This window comes from Mesoplodon densirostris, chromosome 4 (genome assembly GCF_025265405.1).
Source record: "Mesoplodon densirostris isolate mMesDen1 chromosome 4, mMesDen1 primary haplotype, whole genome shotgun sequence".
Classification (NCBI taxonomy): Eukaryota; Metazoa; Chordata; class Mammalia; order Artiodactyla; family Ziphiidae; genus Mesoplodon; species Mesoplodon densirostris.
The window spans coordinates 112150711-112171374 of record NC_082664.1 but is presented as its reverse complement, the minus strand read 5'-3'; the positions used below and the strand labels follow the sequence as shown (position 1 = coordinate 112171374).

General features: G+C 34.5%; 1 protein-coding gene across 3 annotated transcripts in view; it reads right to left on the bottom strand.

Annotated features, from left to right (window-relative positions):
• Positions 1 to 20664, bottom strand: part of UBE3A (ubiquitin protein ligase E3A) — a 99651-nt gene that overhangs the window by 9301 nt on the left and 69686 nt on the right. For all 3 annotated transcript variants that reach the window (XM_060096928.1, XM_060096927.1, XM_060096929.1), the window contains 6 exons: positions 16314 to 17560; positions 7355 to 7499; positions 4093 to 4298; positions 3311 to 3475; positions 2068 to 2223; positions 1899 to 1972 (listed from right to left, as the gene is read on the bottom strand). In XM_060096928.1, coding sequence (XP_059952911.1) covers positions 1899 to 1972; positions 2068 to 2223; positions 3311 to 3475; positions 4093 to 4298; positions 7355 to 7499; positions 16314 to 17560 — 1993 coding nt within the window. The remainder of the gene's footprint in view (positions 1 to 1898; positions 1973 to 2067; positions 2224 to 3310; positions 3476 to 4092; positions 4299 to 7354; positions 7500 to 16313; positions 17561 to 20664) is intronic.

Here is a 20664-nt window from a genome sequence, read left to right as displayed (position 1 = left end):
AACTAAGTATCCCACAGAAGGCAAAAAGATATCAACAAGGAACCATAAAGAAGAAAGAAACAGAAAACAAATAAAATGGCAGACTTGAGCCCTAACATATCAATAATTACCTTGAATACAAATGGCCTAAATATACCAATTAAAGGCAAAGATTGACAGATATGACTCAGCTATTTTTAAGAAACTCATTTCAAATTCAGCAACATAGATAAGTTGAAAAGTAAAAAGATGTATCATGCAAACAAAAAAGCAAAGCAATACAAAACCAGGAATGGTTACAGTCATATCAGATTCAGAGCAAAGAAAATTACAAGACATAAAGAGAGACCTTACAAGGGAGGGAGACGCAGGAGGGAAGGGATGTGGGAACAGATGTATATGTGTGACTGATTCACTTTGTTATAAAGCAGAAACTATTTAAAAAAAAAAAAAAAAAAAAAAAAAGAGAGACCTTACATAATGATGGGGGTGGGAGTGGGGAGTCAAATTAGAAGTATGGGATTAACAGATACAAACTACTATACATAAAATAGATAAGCAACAAGCATTTACTGTACAGCACAGGGAATTATATCCAATCTTATAATAACCTATAATGAAATATAATCTGCAAAAAAAAATCACTATGTTGTACACCTGAAACTAACACAACATTGCAATACTGCAAATCAACTATACTTCAAAAAAAATTTTTAAAGCATTCACATATGATCTTAAGATATGTATCAAGTAGGAATTATGTTATTATAAAAGATAGAAATAAAATTAAGACCTTAACTTAAAAAGTAATTTCTCCATAAGGAGGAGCACAAGATATCTTCAACTATTCTAAGGGAAACATTAAGATGCTACACAGTCATAACTATCTGTGATCAATAATATCACTAACAGAGATACTGCTGTGATAATACTCACAAGTGAGGTTATCCTTTCATCATGTTATCTCAACCCTTTTATGGGTCACCTTTGAACTTCAAGTAAACAGCAGAACCGTGGTTGCTAAAAGTAAAAAAGCTCACGACTGCTGCTAGAAACGACCAAGGGTGTGCTAAATAGAAGAAATATCAGTAACCTCCCACGAACCAGAATGAAGAATAAAATAACAGAACAAAAGAAAATAACAGAACATAAAATAACATAAAATATTATTTATTTCTAGATACAACTGATATTCATTATGGCTTTCACACACTTGAGTCTTAGAGTAATAACCTTCAGAGACAACCTCCAGGAATGCCTTCCCACCTCACTCCACCAGTGACTGCTAGAAGGGCATCTTTGTCCCCTTAAACCCACCTTAGCAGGAAAGGAAGAAGCCTATCTGTATCTTTCAGGACTGGACAGTAGTAAAGAAAAGAAGACAATAGCATTTGCTTGGAAGCAGTTAAGACTGGGAATCTCTGCTTCTTTCTGTGAGAATTTGGAGTCTTCAGATGTACAATAACAATTCTAGTATGTACCTCTTGCCATGTTGTAAGGATTAAATCAAAGAATGTACCATTTCACACAAAAGATGCTTCATATAGGGTAGGTAAGTAACATTTCACAGAGTTCAAAAGAAAGGAGAAATACTCGGAAGTGATAGTTCTATTTTCCTCATCATGTAACTGGCAGTAAGCACATTCTAACCAGAATTACTAGGAATATTAGATACTTTATACCCCCAATGCAGAAAAAAACATCCCACTTACATAAAACACATCAGTCAGGAAATAAATCACAAGATTAACAATAAGAACTGGTGATTGATTATATTACAAATATACCTCCAATTTTATAGATTGAGAATTTGTGAGTTTGCTTATTTGGGCAGTAAAACCTGGAGACAAAGGTCTAAAGCATAAAGCACACATCCCTTTGGTGAATTAAATCTTCCTTTTAAGAATTAAGAACCTTACCTAATCACAACAGAGTCCCTGGTATAGCCACCGTCATATTCTGTAGTTTCTTCTAGTGCTTGGAAATCTAGATTCTGCAAATTCAAGAAAACATGTCTTAACATCTACACCACACCATTACAAACAATTAATCAACAGAAGATATTTTTGCAAACCCTTGCTTTCTTACCCGGCTTCCACATATAAGCAATTCAATTTCCTCTGGTCTGAATAAGTACTTTAAAGGAGATTCATTGGTCACCATATGAAAACCTCTCCGAAAAGCCTTGAACTGCTTTTCTACTGATTTATTCAGAATGTAGTCAGAATAGAGATTGACAAATTCCTGCAGAAAATATTAACCACAAGAGAATCTTATAATATGCAGTACAACAAAACACAACGAGCTACAGGGCTGCATAACTTTTCTGTTTTTATTTTCCCAAAGAAACAACATTCAAGAATATTTTTTAAAATTCAAACTTTACACACACAAAGGAAAATACTTTTAATAAAATACCTTTAACAATTTCACAGCTCTCTATTATAGTCAATACTGAACTGTAAAAAGGCCATGCACAAGTAAGTTGATACAATTTTAAAGTTCTCTCAATTAGGTATGCAAACAAAGAGACATTTAAACCATTTACACATCAATTTATAAAAGCTAACATTTTTAATAAAGTGCAATGTACTGGATATGTATAAGCAAACAAGGAAGTCTCATGTTTTCTATTCTAGAATATTTGGGGAGCTGCCTACTGTATCCAGTTCAACAAAAATATTGGCGTTTTCATTGATACACAAGCTACTATACCAAATCATAAATGGAAAATATACTTTTGTATCCTTAGTGAATATAATATTTTATCAAAAATTAATATAAACACACACTTACTAAAGGTTTTATATATATCATAATTTCCCTGTTATGTTCTGGGTTATTCCCGTTTCCAGATGCATACTTTTCTAGTCAACAGAAAACACGAAACTGATTTCTTTAAAGTATTCTTTAGTACTTTTCAGATGTATACTTAAGGCACATATATGTGCGAGTACATTGAATGCAATTATCATCTGTTTGGTTATAAGGACCTTAATTACAAGGTCCCTGTTTCCCTCCCCTCTACAGCTTAATATGAGAAACACCCCACTTCATGCTTTATACCACAGCCACACTAAGCCATTCACTACCTCCTACGCATGCCTTCTTTCTCTAAAAGGGGCTTAGTGCCCAACCATGTGCTCTCATACCAGCTTACAGCCAAAATTTAGGAAACTGTGGTTATTTCCTTTATAATAACGTGGTTACTTGATTTCTTGCGTCTCTGTATGGATGGTATTAGATACTCCTTTAAAAACTACAAGCATATATGATTTAAAATTCTGTTAATAAAGAGAAAAGACAAGGATGACATAAAAACATTTATTACCTTCCTGTTTTCATTTGTAATTGGAATTTTATCACCATTTTCCTTTAGATCATACATCATTGGATTACCAAAAAGATCCGTCTGAGATATCTGGAAAGTGATCATCATATCATCTTCCACATTCCCTTCATACTCCAATAAGTCTTTTAAACTCTGATATAGCACCTAACAATCAGAAATGGAAAATTAAGCCTACCACAGAACTACAAAATACAACAGTTTGTATCACTCTTCTTGGGAAAAGATTTAAAAAAAAAAACCTTTAACAATAAAAATTAAAGCATAGATAGTATTCCTGCCAATAGTTTATATGTAGAAACTAAAGAAAGGCTGTCAGTCATTGGTGATGTCCCATTCTCTGCTGAGAAATCCCACACCAGCTACTTAGCAATGGATCTCACACTGCGCTCTTATGAAAACTTTAGAGGTGTCTCAAGGTTAAAGAGCGGCTGTAGCCACCAGCCCCTTACTCAGCACAGCTCTAACTGGGCAATTTCATGATTTCATTAAAAACAAACAAACAAACAAAAAATTAAAAACACTTTCCTACAGAATCAATCTTTACAAAGCCAGCTTGCTGACAGCAATATGTAAAAAAGTTCCCCTTCGACTTTTTAAGTGTTCATGGTACTTCAGACAGATTAAAGCAACTTTATCTTACTAGGTACAGATATTAACAAAGGTTCCAAATGAGAGCTTTAAAATTTTTATATAAATGAAAGTCTATATTTGCTTTTAAATAAAATCTAAAAGAGAGAAGAAAAAAATGACCAAAGACTTACAGGGTGAGAGTCTCCCAGGTCAAGAAAAGTTCCTTTTTTCCCCATTAGCTTCCTGTAGACAACCATGGGAAAATGTACATCCAGTATACAGTTATTGTAAATAGCCAGACCCAGTACTATGCCAATCAGAGTGAACTGACCCTCAGTTTCAAAAGAGGATGGATTAAACCAAAACAATTTTGTAGATTCATCATATGTGAACATACCTATAAGAAATGATTTTTAAAAATACATTACTTTCACATTTTATTACAGACTGATGAACAAATATTTATACATATAAAATATAAAAATATACAATAATTATACATGTAAGCTTATGTGCACTACGTATAGAAATATTTTTTCTCTTACATTGGCACTTGAGAAAACAAAGTTCAAATACATATGAATGTTATAAATTGTGGCAAATGGTAGCATATATTTTTAAGAAGCCAAAGAAATAAAGTAATAAAGCATTTTGGTGGCATTTTCTAAGAAGTTAGGGAAAATGTTCATTAAATTCAAGTTCTTTCATCTTCTACTAACACAAATGAGAGTTAATCTGCATTCACACTTTATCCACTCAATCGTTGAAAAATAAATGCAAAAGGAAAAAAGGCTAATCATACTTTGAAAATGTTTCCCTTATAAAAACATATTCAATCCACACATACTGCTTTAAAAAACAATTCTGAATTTCATTAAGTAAAAGTCTGTGTTTTCCCCAAATTGCACAATGGTTCCATGAAGTTTTTCCAGCACCTTTCTAACAAAGATGCCAAGTACTTAAACTCAGGTAAACTTGATAAACTTAGATTATGCCCAAAAACCAAACCCATTTAATACACACATTAACTGTGAGCCAAGTAAAACAAAAGTAATTTGTATTTGTAGTCTTCTTTCAGTTTCACATGGTCTTCGTTATTTTAAACGCAAGCTTGGAAACCTTTTTGATATCACTCATTTAAAAACAGGAATCTGAATAGCCATTACCAAGGTAGATTTATCTCCTTCCCTTTAAAGAAATATCTAAGATAAAAGTTAAATGATATTTTAATTGAATTAACAATTTCATTTTACTAAAAATGTTTTTCACTTGCTACTGTGAAACTGAATGAAAATATTTTAAGAATTAGGTCTGGAAAAGAGGGGGAAGTTCCAATAGAACAAACTTTAGAAATCAACAGAGCATATAAATCAATTTATAAGTTTTTTAAAAGCTTTGAAAATGTTTCTTCATTTTCACATTCAGTTTAGGTTAAATATAAAGGGAAATTTAAACGGTCCCCTTGATCATAAGAACATGAATTAAACTAAGACATTTTTCTAATGCAATTTAATGTTCATGAAATAACATTTTATAAATTATCCAATTCATACTTGAATTTCAGTTTACATCCAACTTTTTCTACAGGCCTAAGTTACAACATCCACTGAAGTGCTTAAAAACTTCATTTAATTATAAATATGGTATTAACAGAGTCAGAACAGTTAAAAATAATTACAATTAATAACTTTGATGAAATATCACAAATGCATGCCCTTGGTCTCAAGGGCAATAAATTACAAATTAATCAGAATGTAAATTACACAGGTCACTACTCTCATCTTTCTGTGTGAAAGATAATAATATTAAAGTTCAAGGAGATACCATTTGGGGCACATTTATTTTCAGGTCCCTGGAAGAAAAGCTCCATGAAGGGTGGCTCTTCTAAAATATTCCTTTTTGATATTTCTATTGTCATCATTTTAATTGTTTTACTATCAAGTGGAACTGTTTAATGTATGTTTTTTCTTAAAAGTATTTCTGCATATAATGTAAATATACTTTATAGCTAATGTTTAACTTTTTTAGACACACCAGAACCTACAGCCAAAGTTTACCAAATTTATGAAGCTCATAAATTTTCTATCTCTAAAAGGGCATGGTTCTATGTGTCTAGGTTTACCTTGAATGAATTACATACAAAATGGCATAGCTTTCTGATTAACAAACATTAGCTAAAATACAAAGTCTTAACTATTATATTTATGTCATGAACTCAAAATGTCTATTTTCATTTGCAAGTAGACTAAGAACAATTACAGAAAAGTCAATTCACTGTACATACTGAGAATCAATAGACTTTAATGGTTCAATTCTCAAAGCTTAAGGGAAATGATCTGTATACTCTCTGCCACATTCTTCACAATTATGATGGTAGCTTTTGAGAAATTCTTTTCCTGTAACTGTCATGCATTCAATTTTAAAAGTAAGCAAACCCAGTAATCAACTAGTTATACTGTAGAAATTGAATCAGATCAGAATTATACAATAGTATACTACCTAAGAAGCTGTTGTCTTTTTCCTGTTCTACTTTGCCAAGTTTGTCTATTACTTTGTCTATCAGTGAAACCCAAATTCTTCACTTTTAGACTGATATATTATAGATCAGTCTTTCCCAAACTGTGTTCAATGAAAACTCTTCTGGGAAGCAAATACTATTAGATGCAGGATGGAAGAAGGGTTCTGGAGTTCAAAAGTTTGGAAAAACATTACAATATTAAGCCCAAGAAATCCTGTAGCAAATAAACCAAATTAATTTGATATCAGCCAGTGTTTCCAAACTTTGAAGCATGATACACTTGTGAGACAATCTCAACAGTCTTCAGACCATTATTCAATGGAACTCTTGTCTCAGAAATGCTATGGGTCAGACTTCCCCGGTGGTCCAGTGGTTAAGAATCCACCTTCCAGGGGCTTCCCTGGCAGCACAGTGGTTAAAAATCCACCTGTCAATGCAGGGGACATGGGTTCACTCCCTGGTCCGGGAAGATCCCACATGCCATGGAGCAACTAAGCCCGTGTGCCACAACTACTGAGCCCGCGTGCCACAACTAGTGAGCCTGCATGCTGCAACTACTGAAGGCCACGCACCTAGAGCCCATGCTCTGCAACAAGAGAAGCCACTGTAATGAGAAGCCTGCGCACGGCAACAAAGAGTAGCCCCCGCTCGCCGCAACTAGAGGAAAGCCCAGGCGCAGCAACAAAGACCCAATGTGGCCAAAAACTAGAAAATAAAATATTTGTCTAAGTTATCTAAATAAGAACTTGAATAAATGAGTGATGCAGGATCAATCCCCAAAGTCCACAAATTCAGTCATTATCTGTGACTCTAGGTAATCCATACCAAAATCTCCTTCTGTTGCTCTTCATAACTGAAAATATTTATAAACCTAGGTAAATAAATTCTTAATTCAAAAAGATATGACACCATGATCACATCACTAAAATATTTACCAATATCTGGATTGAAGATTTCCTCCACAACCAGCTGAAAAAATTCTTTGGAAACACCTCCCTCATCAACTCCTTGTTCTCCTTCAAATTCCACATACAACTGTTTCTTCAAGTCTGCAGGATTTTCCATAGCGATCATCTCTAGCTAGTGAGTGAAAAGATAAAGTGAAAAGGTGAATGCCAGTATTAGGATGAAAGAAAATAAAAATAAGGTGTAGGGGTAGGGAGCAAATAAAAGATAACACTTTTGATATATTTTAAATGGAAACAGAAAGCAAACTGGTAAAAAGCCAGTGAAGGCAAAGATTCAGTCTCATAGATAATGGAAAAATAGAACAGAAGAAAAACCGGCATAGAATTCTAAAAGGGTTACTTTCTAACTACTGATCTGTAATGAAATTAACATACAGTAGAAAATCAGAATTAGGTTTTCTGTTAATTATGTATATAACAAACCTGGGCAGTAAGATTAGGACATGGAAAAAAAAGTCAAGATAACAAAAATGCCTAAGTAACTACTCAAATTATTTCAGGGAAAACAACGGCATATAGAAGTTTGACTTCAAAACTGTTCACTTGTAGTTCTTTATGTTTACTAGAATAGAAACTCAAGAATTAAGTCTTAATATCTATTAAACCATAAATAAAACAATTTCAATTAAGAAAAATACATTTAGGGAAGCAGTTTATGGTCTCCTAATAGCACCTTGGGTACAAATTACCATTTTAATGGATTAGAACATATTTTATATCCACTTTTTTTTGAAAGCAGATGAGACATATACTTGCCTATATCCTTACTCTTTAACTTCTTACTAACAGTTATCAAACCCCAGTTTCAACATTTCTTCAACTATAAATCTTTACCAAATACTTTTTGTATCTATAGAATAATATGATTGCTCTCAGTTATTGAGATTAATCATAAAATCAACACTGTATTCTAATGTGAAATATTTATACTGCAATTTGTCTTATGTGTCTGAAATTTACTAACAGCATGCCTGATGATCCACCTTATTTGCTAAAGTGACTTTAAATCTGCCAAAACAGAATATATTTAAGCGTGTTCAGGTTTTTGCAACTATTCCAACTAGAATCTTTAGAATGGTTTTGAGCAATGCAAACATCATCAGAATAAGTGTACTATAGTCAGTCCTAAAGTAATTACTTTAAGTAACAGCACTGTTTTGTACATTCTAGTGTGTCTATAAAAAATAAAATAAAATCTCACAAATTCATGATTCAGGTCAGTTGCCCTAGATCAATGTTTTTCAAGCTGCCAACTGCAATTCATTAGTGGGTAGTCCAATCCATTTAATGCAAACCAAATAAGGGAAAAAATCAGAATGCATTCCACATAGTACTGGCACCTACTGTTCTGTGAAACTTTTGCTTCAATTATATGTACAGGCAGATATGCATATGAGTACTGGAATGCTATGTAAAATATCTCTTACTAGGGGCAATCAAAAACATTTGAACAAAGGTCAAAATGATCTCCTGGGTATCTTCGACTTTTGCATTCTATGATTCTGTGAATTTAGAATCTTTAGCTTTAAGGAATGTCTATCCCGTATAACAGTGGTATCTACCATTTGCAAAATCATTTTTATGCCAAGTTGCATTAAGATAATTTATCTTTGAGACAGTGTCGTTGTGGAAAGATTGAGTCAGTCCCAACTGTCACTTAACAAAATTTTTTAACCTTTAAATTTTAGCAAGGAATTCAGTTGAGCCTGTTTCCTCATCTGCAAAGGGGGAAAAAATTAGGATGGTATTCTTCACACTGCAAAGTTGTGAAGGCTTAATAAGAAAGAATGTATGAGGAAGAGTTCTAGAGTGGGTGATATTGTTAAGATAACACATCATATTGTTACCTTTTAAAACACCTCTGCTCTTTGAACAAAAAATTATCAATTTGATTTTATAGCCTAGTCTCAAATTTTGAAAATAACTTAGGAGAAAAAAAATAGTTCCAGTTGGAAACCTGTATCAAGTCACTGGCTATAAAGAATTCCAAGGACTAAGTCAGAATTATCATCTTAGCTCAAATGTGGTTTACCCATCAGGCCAATATCCCATATTGCCATGAAACGCATTGCTAATTTCCTTCTCCCAGTTTCCACCTGCCTAGGTGTTATAGAAATGTACATCAATGTTTATGTACACCCTGACAACACAAAGACAAACCTGCTTCTATCAGGTACAGCTATTCCAAGGTGGAAAAAAATAATTATCTGTTATTTAATTATGTGTCCTGTATCTCTTCCTCACTAACATTCATAACTGAGAGCTGACTCTGTGTCAATGTGACTGATACTTTTTAAAGGATCTGATGTAGTTTCTAAAGGATTCAGAGGCCCCGTGTTCTAGTCTTAGCTCCACACAAGACACTTCGTATCACAAGTGAAGCAAATTTATCTTCACTCTTAATAAAATATTACATTTCTGTCCATTCCCACCAATCTTCACTCCATTCTACACCTTGAATGCCAAAAGAATTTAATGCAATATGTTCTATTATTATAATTATAAACAAGTCACTTTATCTCTTTTAGTTTCATCTGTAAAATGAGCATAAAAATATATCAGTAAGTTAATGTATGTGAAGCAAAGATGAATTCCCTGCACAACAATTCTTTATAAATACTAGCTCTTATTATTACTTTTATTTTATTGGCTCTCAAATTTTTTTCAGGCTTGGCTGAAAATTTAACGACTCAGCTATAATGGAACAAAAATATTCCGGTATTAACAACAAAACAATATATAGCACTTAATATGCCAGGACACTTTACACGTATCAACTCACTTAATTTTCATAAGAATCTTATCAGGTCGGTAATATTATTAACCCTATTTTACAGATGCATACCCTGAAGTAATGAGATTCATAAACTTGCTCAAGTCAGTCAGTAAATGGTAGAACAGAAATTCTAGACCAGGCAGCAAGCTCTTTACTATGCTTTACTGCCTCTCCTCAATGACTAGCAACAATCTTTTTTAAAATATTGAGTGATTTTCATTGTTATGCTCTTCTGTATATTTCAATCTTTTTTTTTACAATAAATATATATTAGTTTTAGAATCAGGATATATTCAAATGTAAATATTCGTAGAAAGAATGATTTGAAAAATAGACTGCAACCAAATTCCGTGGGTGAAAATTTCCCATTATTATTTATTTTAGATTATCATTCTCAGATATACTACATGGTTCTATAAAATATGGTATAATTTATGACATCAGTAGCCTATCTTTTATAAAAATTACTTTTGTGGTAACAAACACATAACAAAATTTAGCAATAATTATTTTGACAAAGGCCATTATTAACGGACTGCACTTATTTTTATTTTCCTTAAAAACAAGCACTTCTAATTCATTGTTCAATTAGAGAAGACTTAAGAATTAAATAGTAAAGGCATATCACTTTATGTAATAGACACATACCATTTAAAATTGAATTTTTTTAATCAAAAGTTATCTTGAAGGCAGGAGAATATTTGGAAATTGGAAGAATATGTCAATGAACAGTCTGAAAGAGGAGAATTTGCATGCATCCTTTAATTAAATTCATTTAGTACACAGACCTGGATTTTTACATATAGGTTTTCTTAAAGTAGGGTACACTTTGTATTAATTTAATATGGAGACTGGCAAAAGACAGATTATGTCAAATGTATCCTGATTCATAGTCGAAAAAAAAATACCTTAATGGTATGGATATTTAAGTAGAAGTAGTAGTATTCAGATAAAACAGATCTCTCTAATACTTAAGAATGCTTAGGATCCATAAGAATGGCTGGCTTAAACTACTTCAGTCAACTTACTAGAATCTACGTTTAAATATTTTGCTAGTGAGTACATTAAAACTATTGACTGGAATGAGATTTTTAGATTACCTGGATATATTTAGTTTTTTTCATTTCTCTATAAAGAGATGAGGAAAAGTTGTTTATGTTAAATATAAAGTTTAGATGTCTGAGTAACAGCCAAATCACATAATCACATCTGCCTGTGAGATCAGGAACCCTGAGTTCTACTTCCAATTCTGTTATTAATTTCTGTAGGTCAGAATCTGAGTTTCATTTTCCTCACATGTAACAACTAAGGAGTTTGACAAGTTTCATTGTTTTAAATTATTTTACGATGAATCTATGTATATCTACTTCACTCTCTTGTTCTACTTAAAGGACATAAATCAGGTATGAAGTTCTTCAATTCAATTAGAATAAATCTTAAGAAACTATAATGGCCATTGCATTAAGCACAATATAAGTGAATGTAGACGATACAATTAAACATACCTAAAGGAGCACAGAATAATCTTACTCCTAAAGCACTGTAGCTCAATTGACAAGTAAAGGAATCAAGTTTTGTTTCAATAATAACTAAGGGTGTCTATCAAGGAAAATGCTGGGGACTGGGTTAGACAGTATTGGTATAGCAGAGCCCAGAAAACAATGAGTGAGTGATTTTTTGAAGAGATTGAGCATAACCTCTTGGCAGTAGGGCTTGCATTTGTACCTATCACCTTTAATATGTTCTAGTTCTTATTTTTGGACTTTCCTATCCAATTCTACATCACAGCCATTTCTTTTGGTCTTTAGATCTCTACTCAAAATTCTAGGACACCCTGACTAATCTGAACCAAGTCTCATACCACCATCACCCCTTACCCCTATGCCTACAATCCTCATCACTCTCTTAAAGCCTGCCAGTTCCTAAACATGTAATTGTATATGAAAATGGCCTCAATAAATATGTATATATAAACTGTACCAACAGCCATCTCCTAAATACTGGTTTCCAGTCTGGCTTTATCAGAATACCTATATTTCTAACAGAAATATATATTCCTAGGCTATACACGAGAGCTCCTAATCTGAATCTCTAGAGGGTAGAACTTTGGATTTTTTTTTTTTTTTTAAACAAATCTCTCATTCAGATACGAAGGCAGTTTGGGGCACCTCACAGACAGCAATACTGTCTTCCAAAATACTCATACCCTCAACTCAATTTCCTAACATAAAAGGTAATTTAAAAAAATTTTACATCTTCTTACCTTGAAGATGTTTTGTCTAAGAAAAAAATGACAAATTATCTAAAAGATAATTTAAAAGAACACACAAATAGATAAATGTTATTAGCAAAACACTGTAAAAACCTCATCACATTAGGATCGTTCTCATTCAAATGAAAGCTGAGTTCTGAGCCCGTTTATCACTGTATTATTTCCTACGGAACAACAAAAAGTAGTGAAAATAAGTCCTAGGGAGAAATATTCCAGTAACTTAAGGGTGTAGGGGTAGTTTTTAAACGATTCTGATATCTATTTGTGGAAAGACAACTTATATATTACATTTCATTGATTTTTATTTTTATTTTATTTTTTATTTTTTTTTCTTTTTGCGGTATGCGGGCCTCTCACTGTTGTGGCCTCTCCCGTTGCGGAGCACAGGCTCCGGATGCGCAGGCCCAGCGGCCATGGCTCACGGGCCCAGCCGCTCCGCGGCATATGGGATCCTCCCAGACCGGGGCACGAACCCATATCCCCTGCATCGGCAGGCGGACTCTTAACCACTGCGCCACCAGGGAGGCCCTTCATTGATTTTTAAAATTTGCTTTTCTGTTTTCATATTTTAACATCTCTGAAATCAGGATATAACATAAAATTGACAGCGTCTCAAAACTAAATTGGCAGCATTTGTTCTTTTTAGCTGTAATAAAATAATAGTGTGTCCTACAACCAGTAAGATATCTTAGGTTTGATAAAATATTGTAAACACTAATACTCTTATTGTCATCAAAAACAGTTCCTCTAAAAACTCCAGTTAGGAAACAATTTGCTACTCTGGTTTGAATTATATGGTACATGAAAGCAAGGAATATATTTTTCTTTAAATAAAAAAAAAATCTATAATCATTAAGTTACTACTGCTCCCTCCAAGCTAGTCAGTCTTACAATTAATAACTGAAAAATAAGACCCAACAGAAATACTCAAAGAGTGCCATATTTTCCAGGAAATAGTCACTATTTTCCAGGCCTCATTTATAAACTAACAAGTAGATGAGCTCCAAGGCTCCTTTTAGCTCTTAAAGTCTAAGGCCCTATAACCTTGATTATTTAATTATTAATACTGAGCACACCACAATGTTTCTCATTTCCTCTTCTCTTCCTGACCCTACTCTGTAGTTCAAAATTAGCAGGTGATAAGAAAGTGGTCAATAGGCTTTATTTTGTTTGTCAAACTGTGATATAAAAAGATGAGGCTTAAAAAAGGCAAAGTAGGGCTTCCTGGTGGCACAGTGGTTGAGAGTCCGCCTGCCGATGCAGGGGACATGGGTTCGTGCCCCAGTCCGGGAAGATCCCACATGCCGCGGAGCGGCTGGGCCCGTGAGCCATGGCCGCTGAGCCTGCGCGTCCGGAGCCTGTGCTCCGCAACGGGAGAGGCCACAACAGGGAGAGGCCCGCGTACCGCAAAAAAAAAAAAAAGGCAAAGTAGATCTTACTGGGGAAGAAGATGTTGAAAATCCATTAGTACTTCTGAGAGTGTACCTGAGAGGATCACCTTAAACTACTTTTTATTACTAAAACACTATAACTTTATCATGATCATCACCTGCTATGAATGTTTCCAAAAAAATTGGCAGATTATCAATTTGACTTCCAAGACCTATTTTGATGCTTTTTATTTTTAACCTTTTCTCACTGTGTTATTAAAGAAGGGGAGGGAGGGAGGGAGGGACACGAAGGGAGGAAGAAAGTTAGCAGTAAAATCTGCTTAATGTGTACCCCTAAGAAGCTCCTCAGTGGTCATAATTCATCTTTACATCTCTATTGCTTAGCAAAGTACCTCACACAAAGGGTTTCTGAAGTGGTAATATTCAGGTACAGATATTATCTAGTGAATCCTAGTTTATACACAGGTCAATTGATAATATTTAGCTTTGACATAATTAAGCTGAACTCACTAAAAAAACAATTTGTTAGCATAATTTAAAAGCTCACAGTTAACTTTACCCTAACACTTGCTCAAAGGACATCCTTATAAACTAAAATGGTTGTTTCCTCAAAATTCTAGAGGATAATTTTTAAAATAGAATAAAGTAAGTATACAAGAAGCACCTAAACATTTGTAGGTTCTTAGTCTTGCTTTACTGGGCGGGGGAAAATAGGATGGTGTGGGGGAAGACAGTAAGGCTCAGTAGATTTCTGAGAAGGCAGCTAAGTAAGGTAGATAATTTTTTAAAACTCTGGATTGAATGTCAGAGAGAGTAATTTCATTGCTTTTAAAGGCCAGGTACAGCTCTTGGAAACAGATGAAAAGATCCTAACCCAAGAAGACAAAGATAAAATGTGTAGTTTGGGGATTTGTAGTTCTGCTCTAACAATGGAAATTCAGATAGACCTCAACGTGCTTTCCATAAAATATCATCACACCCTTATACAATAACCTATCATTCTGCTAAACTATGGAAAATAAGTTGGCTGGCTGCGTGATGATCAGTTATTAAGTATATTAAGTCAGTAGTTATTCATGTAGCTCAAAACTACTAAAGTAAAATTAAAAGGGCACCAGAAAGCAAGCAAGCTATGATAATTACTCCAAGCAACTACTGCCCCTTTCTGTCTCTGGTGAAAAACTGCCTGAGTTGCTTAAATAGTGAAGAATCTTTTTTCAACATCAGAAACCTATTTGGTATTAAAAAAAAAAAAAAAAAAAAAAAAAAACAGTAACAAAGAAAAGCACAGAACCTCTGCAACTTTTAAATTTCTAAGATGTCAAACAACTTTTTCACTGGTTTAGTTTTATAAATTCTCAGATTTAGATAAATCCATTCTAAAACTAAAATATATTTTGAAATAAATTTCATTACTTTCTAGTTATCTGTGTCATGGGTTCTTTTCCTTTATTAGTATAGAAGACTGACTATATCTTAATTTTAGTTGCCATTAAATTTTACTTGAAGTTGATGAAAAAGAACTAGCAATGCCAGGTACATCTAATATTATAAATACAATAAAATCCTGTGATAAAGAACCCTATAACAAATGTAAATGTTGGTACAATGTGATTGGCAATTGGTTTCTGTCTTCTGGCCAGGCTTACATTCTTAAATGGGGGCACTAAAATTCTTATTTTCTGTGGAGGGAAGGAGTGAACAAAAAACAACCCATGTGGAGAAACAGGGAACTAGAAGGTGGGTACCTGTGTTCTCAGTATTCTCCCAGTTCAATCTCCCTGGATTGGGTTGATAATACAGGCACCACTAATTACAAGATTCCTGGAATAGTTACTGTTTTCCCAGAAGTTCCAACCAACTCCAAGGCCTGGTGTAGTCCATATGTATATTTTAAGTAGGAAGAAACTACCACACTCAGGCAGTGCCAAACAGGGACCTTCCACGTGACCCCGCAGGAACTCCTACCAGCAGCATGCACCACCTGCCCGGGTCACTTCATTAATTTCACAATAATGCAATACTCAACTTCACATGATGGCATTTTTAGACACCACTTATTATTTCATGGTGTGGTTTTATTCTACCATTTCTTCCCATTAAGACTTGACATTCATACTTATTATTGGGTATCTCCAAAACCCCCTTGCTTCTGTGCTCTTCAACAACCATTTCTCTTCTGAATGACAAAACTTTGGGGGTTAGTTGTCAAGATTTAGAAAATGTATTCTTTTTCAAAGAGAGAGTGATCATGACACAAGACAACCAATATTTTGTGAAACATTTATGAACTTGGACAGGAGCAACAAAAATATAGTACTTACATTTACAATTAAAAAGTCCATGTGTTCCTATACTATATAATCATATACATACATTTTCCCCCCAAAGAGTCACTTATAAAATGAATTCACTGAACTGTATCACAGTCTCCCCATCATTAGGTATTCAATCTAGTACTAATTTTTAAACAGTAACCCAACTTACCCGGACGAGTGCATCATCTATGATATGGTCACGTCTGACTTTGAGTCTCAAATATGGATTCAACTGCTGTCCTTGAACTAAGCTGTAGAGAACAGTAATTCTTCGTTCACTGTACATGCGAATTCTATTGTCATAATACAATCCCAAATTCTTTGTGACAGCATTCAATATAAAGGGACATGTCATAAAAGAGAATTTGTTCTCTGTTTCTACTTTGAAAAAAGTATAATCTTTATCCATTTCTAGAACATCATTCAGTGGTTCATTAATAAACTCTTCAAAAGGGATAAGTGGTTTTCGACAATCCAGAGTTTTAACAGCAAGTTCAGTTTCTAGTGGGTCCACTCGAGGACCTTTCTTGTTCCTTCTTTCTTCTCCCAATAGCTCCTGAAGTGTCAATTCACTGGACTCAGGAATGGGCTCTTCATCATCTTCTTCATTATGATTTGTGTCCACTTCCCCTCCCACTACATTTGCATAGTAAACCATTTTCAAGCACTTGGAAGCAGCAACAATAGCATCATCATCATTCACTAAATTTCGATTGTTAAAGTCAGTGCTTATGACTTTGTATGTAATAAGTTGTTGAAACGTTTCCATCATTCTCCGAATCTGGTCTGCACTGTATTTAGACCACAGTCTGACCAGTTTTCCTTGGGCTGCAAGGGGTAGCTTACTCATGGCTTTGCAAAACAGTGGCAAAGCCATTTCCAGATATTCAGGACTGTGGAGATTTCTATTCTCCATGACAATAATGAATAAATTCAGATAATTAGGATCTCGGGAGTATACATTATGATACGTCAAGTCACATTCCACATTAGGTGACAAATACACAAGTGCATTGAGAAAGGCAGTTTCTATTTTTTCATTAGAGAGCAATCTGGTGTAGACCCTTCTAATGGCCTCAATATCCACAGACACATCGTCAGGACCTAGTTTTTGTAAGTTGTTATCTCCTTGTGAGCTATCACTTATCCTTGAGGAAGATGCTTCTGAATCTTCTTCCATAGCTGCAGCAGAACATGCAGCTTTTTCCTTTTCATCTTCATCTTTGTCTTCATCCTTTCCTTGAAGAGATTTCAGTTCTTCCTTGGTGTGTTGTTTGACTTTCCGAAAGCTCTGTACCAATGCCTCAGCACTAGAAAAAACTCTTCCAATAACACGAATTAAAGGGGAATAATCCTCCCTCTCTCTACATAATTCTAGAATTTCATATACCGTCTCTTCTGTTAGGTAAGTCACATCTAGAAAATTAGGAAAAAAGAGAACATTTATTTTCATAATATATATGTATGTTTGCTTTCTTTTAGTAAGTTCTAGTGAAAAATAAAATTGCCAAACATTTTGTAATAAATACCATTTATGATTTACAAATCTTTTAAAAAGTATCTTAATACTTAGGTTCAACCAACAAAATATGCTTACCTATTTTTTTCAATGTACTACTAATATTAACAACTTTACTCATTTTTTAATATTCTATATGTATTCTTATATATAGCTTTTAATGAGCTCAAGCTCTTTTCACAGTGATGGTATATATTAACGTGCAGTTTTAACTGTAAATATGAACCAAGATATCATGTGCCGACTCATCACAATATACCTTTTACAACTTCGCTTTACTTTAGAGCAGAAAACACCACTATTTTTCTGAGAGGTTTCTTCCTTATTTCACTACTCTGTTTCAAAAGACTAGGAAGGCAAGGTTTTAAGAAAGATTTCTTCAGAGTCCTCTTCTGGAAACAGCCCTTGTCCTAAAACCAGACTAGTTCCTTTCTGAGTCTTCCTTTCTAAGTCTTAGTTTTTTTTCAGGGTGGCCATTCTGTGGGTGACCAAGAAGGATTAATATATCATTTCCCATAAGCTCTGAAGTTGACAGACACTGCCATCTGCAGCCAGGTTGGAATAAATCTTACACAGTGACAGGAAATAGTTATAAAGCAGTGAAAACAATAGGGTGGGAAGAAGGCAACGTATGAGCAGACAAGTGAAACAGACTACTACGCAGTCACCAAAATCTGTTTCCTCTCCTTCCTGGGCACAGAGTTGGACACATTCTCCAGCTTTCCCAGCTTTTTGAGACAAGTGTTACTTTCAGGCTAATGCTTTTCTCCTTCTGGCTAATGGGATGATGCTTCCAGGATGGTTCTGAAAATCGTGTGTTAAAGACAGTGCCATTGGGCTTCCCTGGTGGCACAGTGGTTGAGGGTCTGCCTGACGATGCAGGGGGCACGGGTTCGTGCCCCAGTCTGGGAGGATCCCACATGCCGCGGAGCGGCTGGACCCGTGAGCCATGGCCGCTGGGCCTGCGCATCCGGAGCCTGTGCTCCACAGTGGGAGAGCCCACGGCAGTGAGAGGCCCGCGTACCTCAAAAAAAAAAAAAAAAAAAAGAGTGCCATTACAGCTGCAACTCTGAATGACTGCATGAACAAGAACTCTCTGCCAATCTAAAATATTATGGCTGTTAGATGAGCTAGAAACAAATTTCCACTGTTTGTAATAAGCTAGTGTTCTTTCTGCGGTCTACTTAATACTGTATTCTAGCTGATCCTTACAAGTAGAGAAGCCTTTCATTTTCCCCATCTTGCCTTCAGAGTCTTTAAAATACAAGTAATGACCATCTCCCCCTGAGCTGATATATTACCACTGTTTTTGCAGCCTGTAGTATTTAAATCCATGGGAGTTTTATTATGATTTTCTATTATATCCATTCTTCCCCATAAAGAAATAACATCATAAAAGGCAAAAATGACAGCAGGCCCTGAAAGGCCAGACTGAATATCAACTTACTACACATTTTCAGAGTTACTGTAATGTTAACAAATTAAAATTCTAATGAAATCACAGAAGAAACAAACAATACTTCAAGGACTTTTTGAGATAAAAATCTCTGGAGCCATGGACAGTTGCAGGGGTGAAAGAGTTTGTTGCAGTTTGCTGGAAGTTATTTTACTTCCTTCTCATATCTGTCTTTAAATATAGTGGCTTAGGCCTCCACTGTCAGCTTTTGCCATTAGACTTTTTACATTTGCTACTATTCGCTTTCAGACAAAACCAGATAAACCTACAGCTCCCATTTTCTTTAACAACAAAATTTAAATCTATACATATACTCCCTTGAGAGGAACAGAGTAAGTTTGGAGGTTACAGAATGCATGAGTGCTTAAGGTGAGTGCCACTGCATGAAATACATTAGAAAAAGAAAGAAAAACTCCATGTGTTCCTTCTCTTACACTTTCCTTACTCGAGAAGAAAATACAAGCATACACACAAAAATGAATTTTAACATGCTGTTTTCTAAAACTCCAAGTTCTCATCTTACTCAAATGTTGATTTATTTTGTGCAGTTTAATATGAGCTTTCATAATGTTTGACTTTTTTCAAAGAAGTTACCGAGTACAATGAATGGAGTGAAAAACAATGTAAAACATTCAAACACAAAGAGCAGTAAATCCCAATGCTTGGGAATATCATACAACAGGCAATGGGTTGATTCAACACCTCATACCATAAAACTCCCTGGCACTTACCATGAGTTTCAACTAAAAAAAAAAAGAAGAAGAAAACTATCAATTTTAAAATTAAAATTAGCTTAGCTATAATGTACTCACCCTCATGATGTTATCAAAAAAACCAAACCCACCCTACATTCTCTCACTTATTTTCTGAGATAAACCTATATAATCACAAAATTTCACCTACCAAAGCTGAGAAATATAACCCAATAACACTATTTTTTGTTATGACTTCCATGAATATTAGATTACTAGATATAAAATAAAATGTTTTAACAGTCAACAATTTATTGCATACAATAAACAGGAGCATAAACGATTGTATTTTAAGTGAAAATACAGAAGTAAAAACATTTCAATCCTGTAGTCAAATAACTACATTAATAAAAGAAGTGAAAACAGCCTTTAAACAGAAGATAACCAAATTTCACTTTATAAATCAATTCTAATAGCAAAGAAAACAATGAATGCTCTGGGCAGAGATAATTCAAAAACCCTGAAAGGGGGTGGCTAGGAGTGTGTGTGTGTGTGTGTGTGTGTGTGTGTGTGTGTGTGTGTGTGTGTGTGTGTGTGTGTGTGTGTGTGTGTGTGTGTGTGTGTGTGTGTGTGTGTGTGTGTGTGTGTGTGTGTGTGTGTGCGCGCGCGCATGCGTGCATGTGTGATCCCTAATGACTATAAAACATGTCTGGCATTACTCAAAGTACTCAAATGTTTGACAGGTAAGACTAACCGATTACCAAAAGGATATGAAACCTCTAATGACCAACCACAAGATCTCATTCTCAACTAACAGAAAGTTGAGTAACGCTAGGTAATACCCCAAGACTTT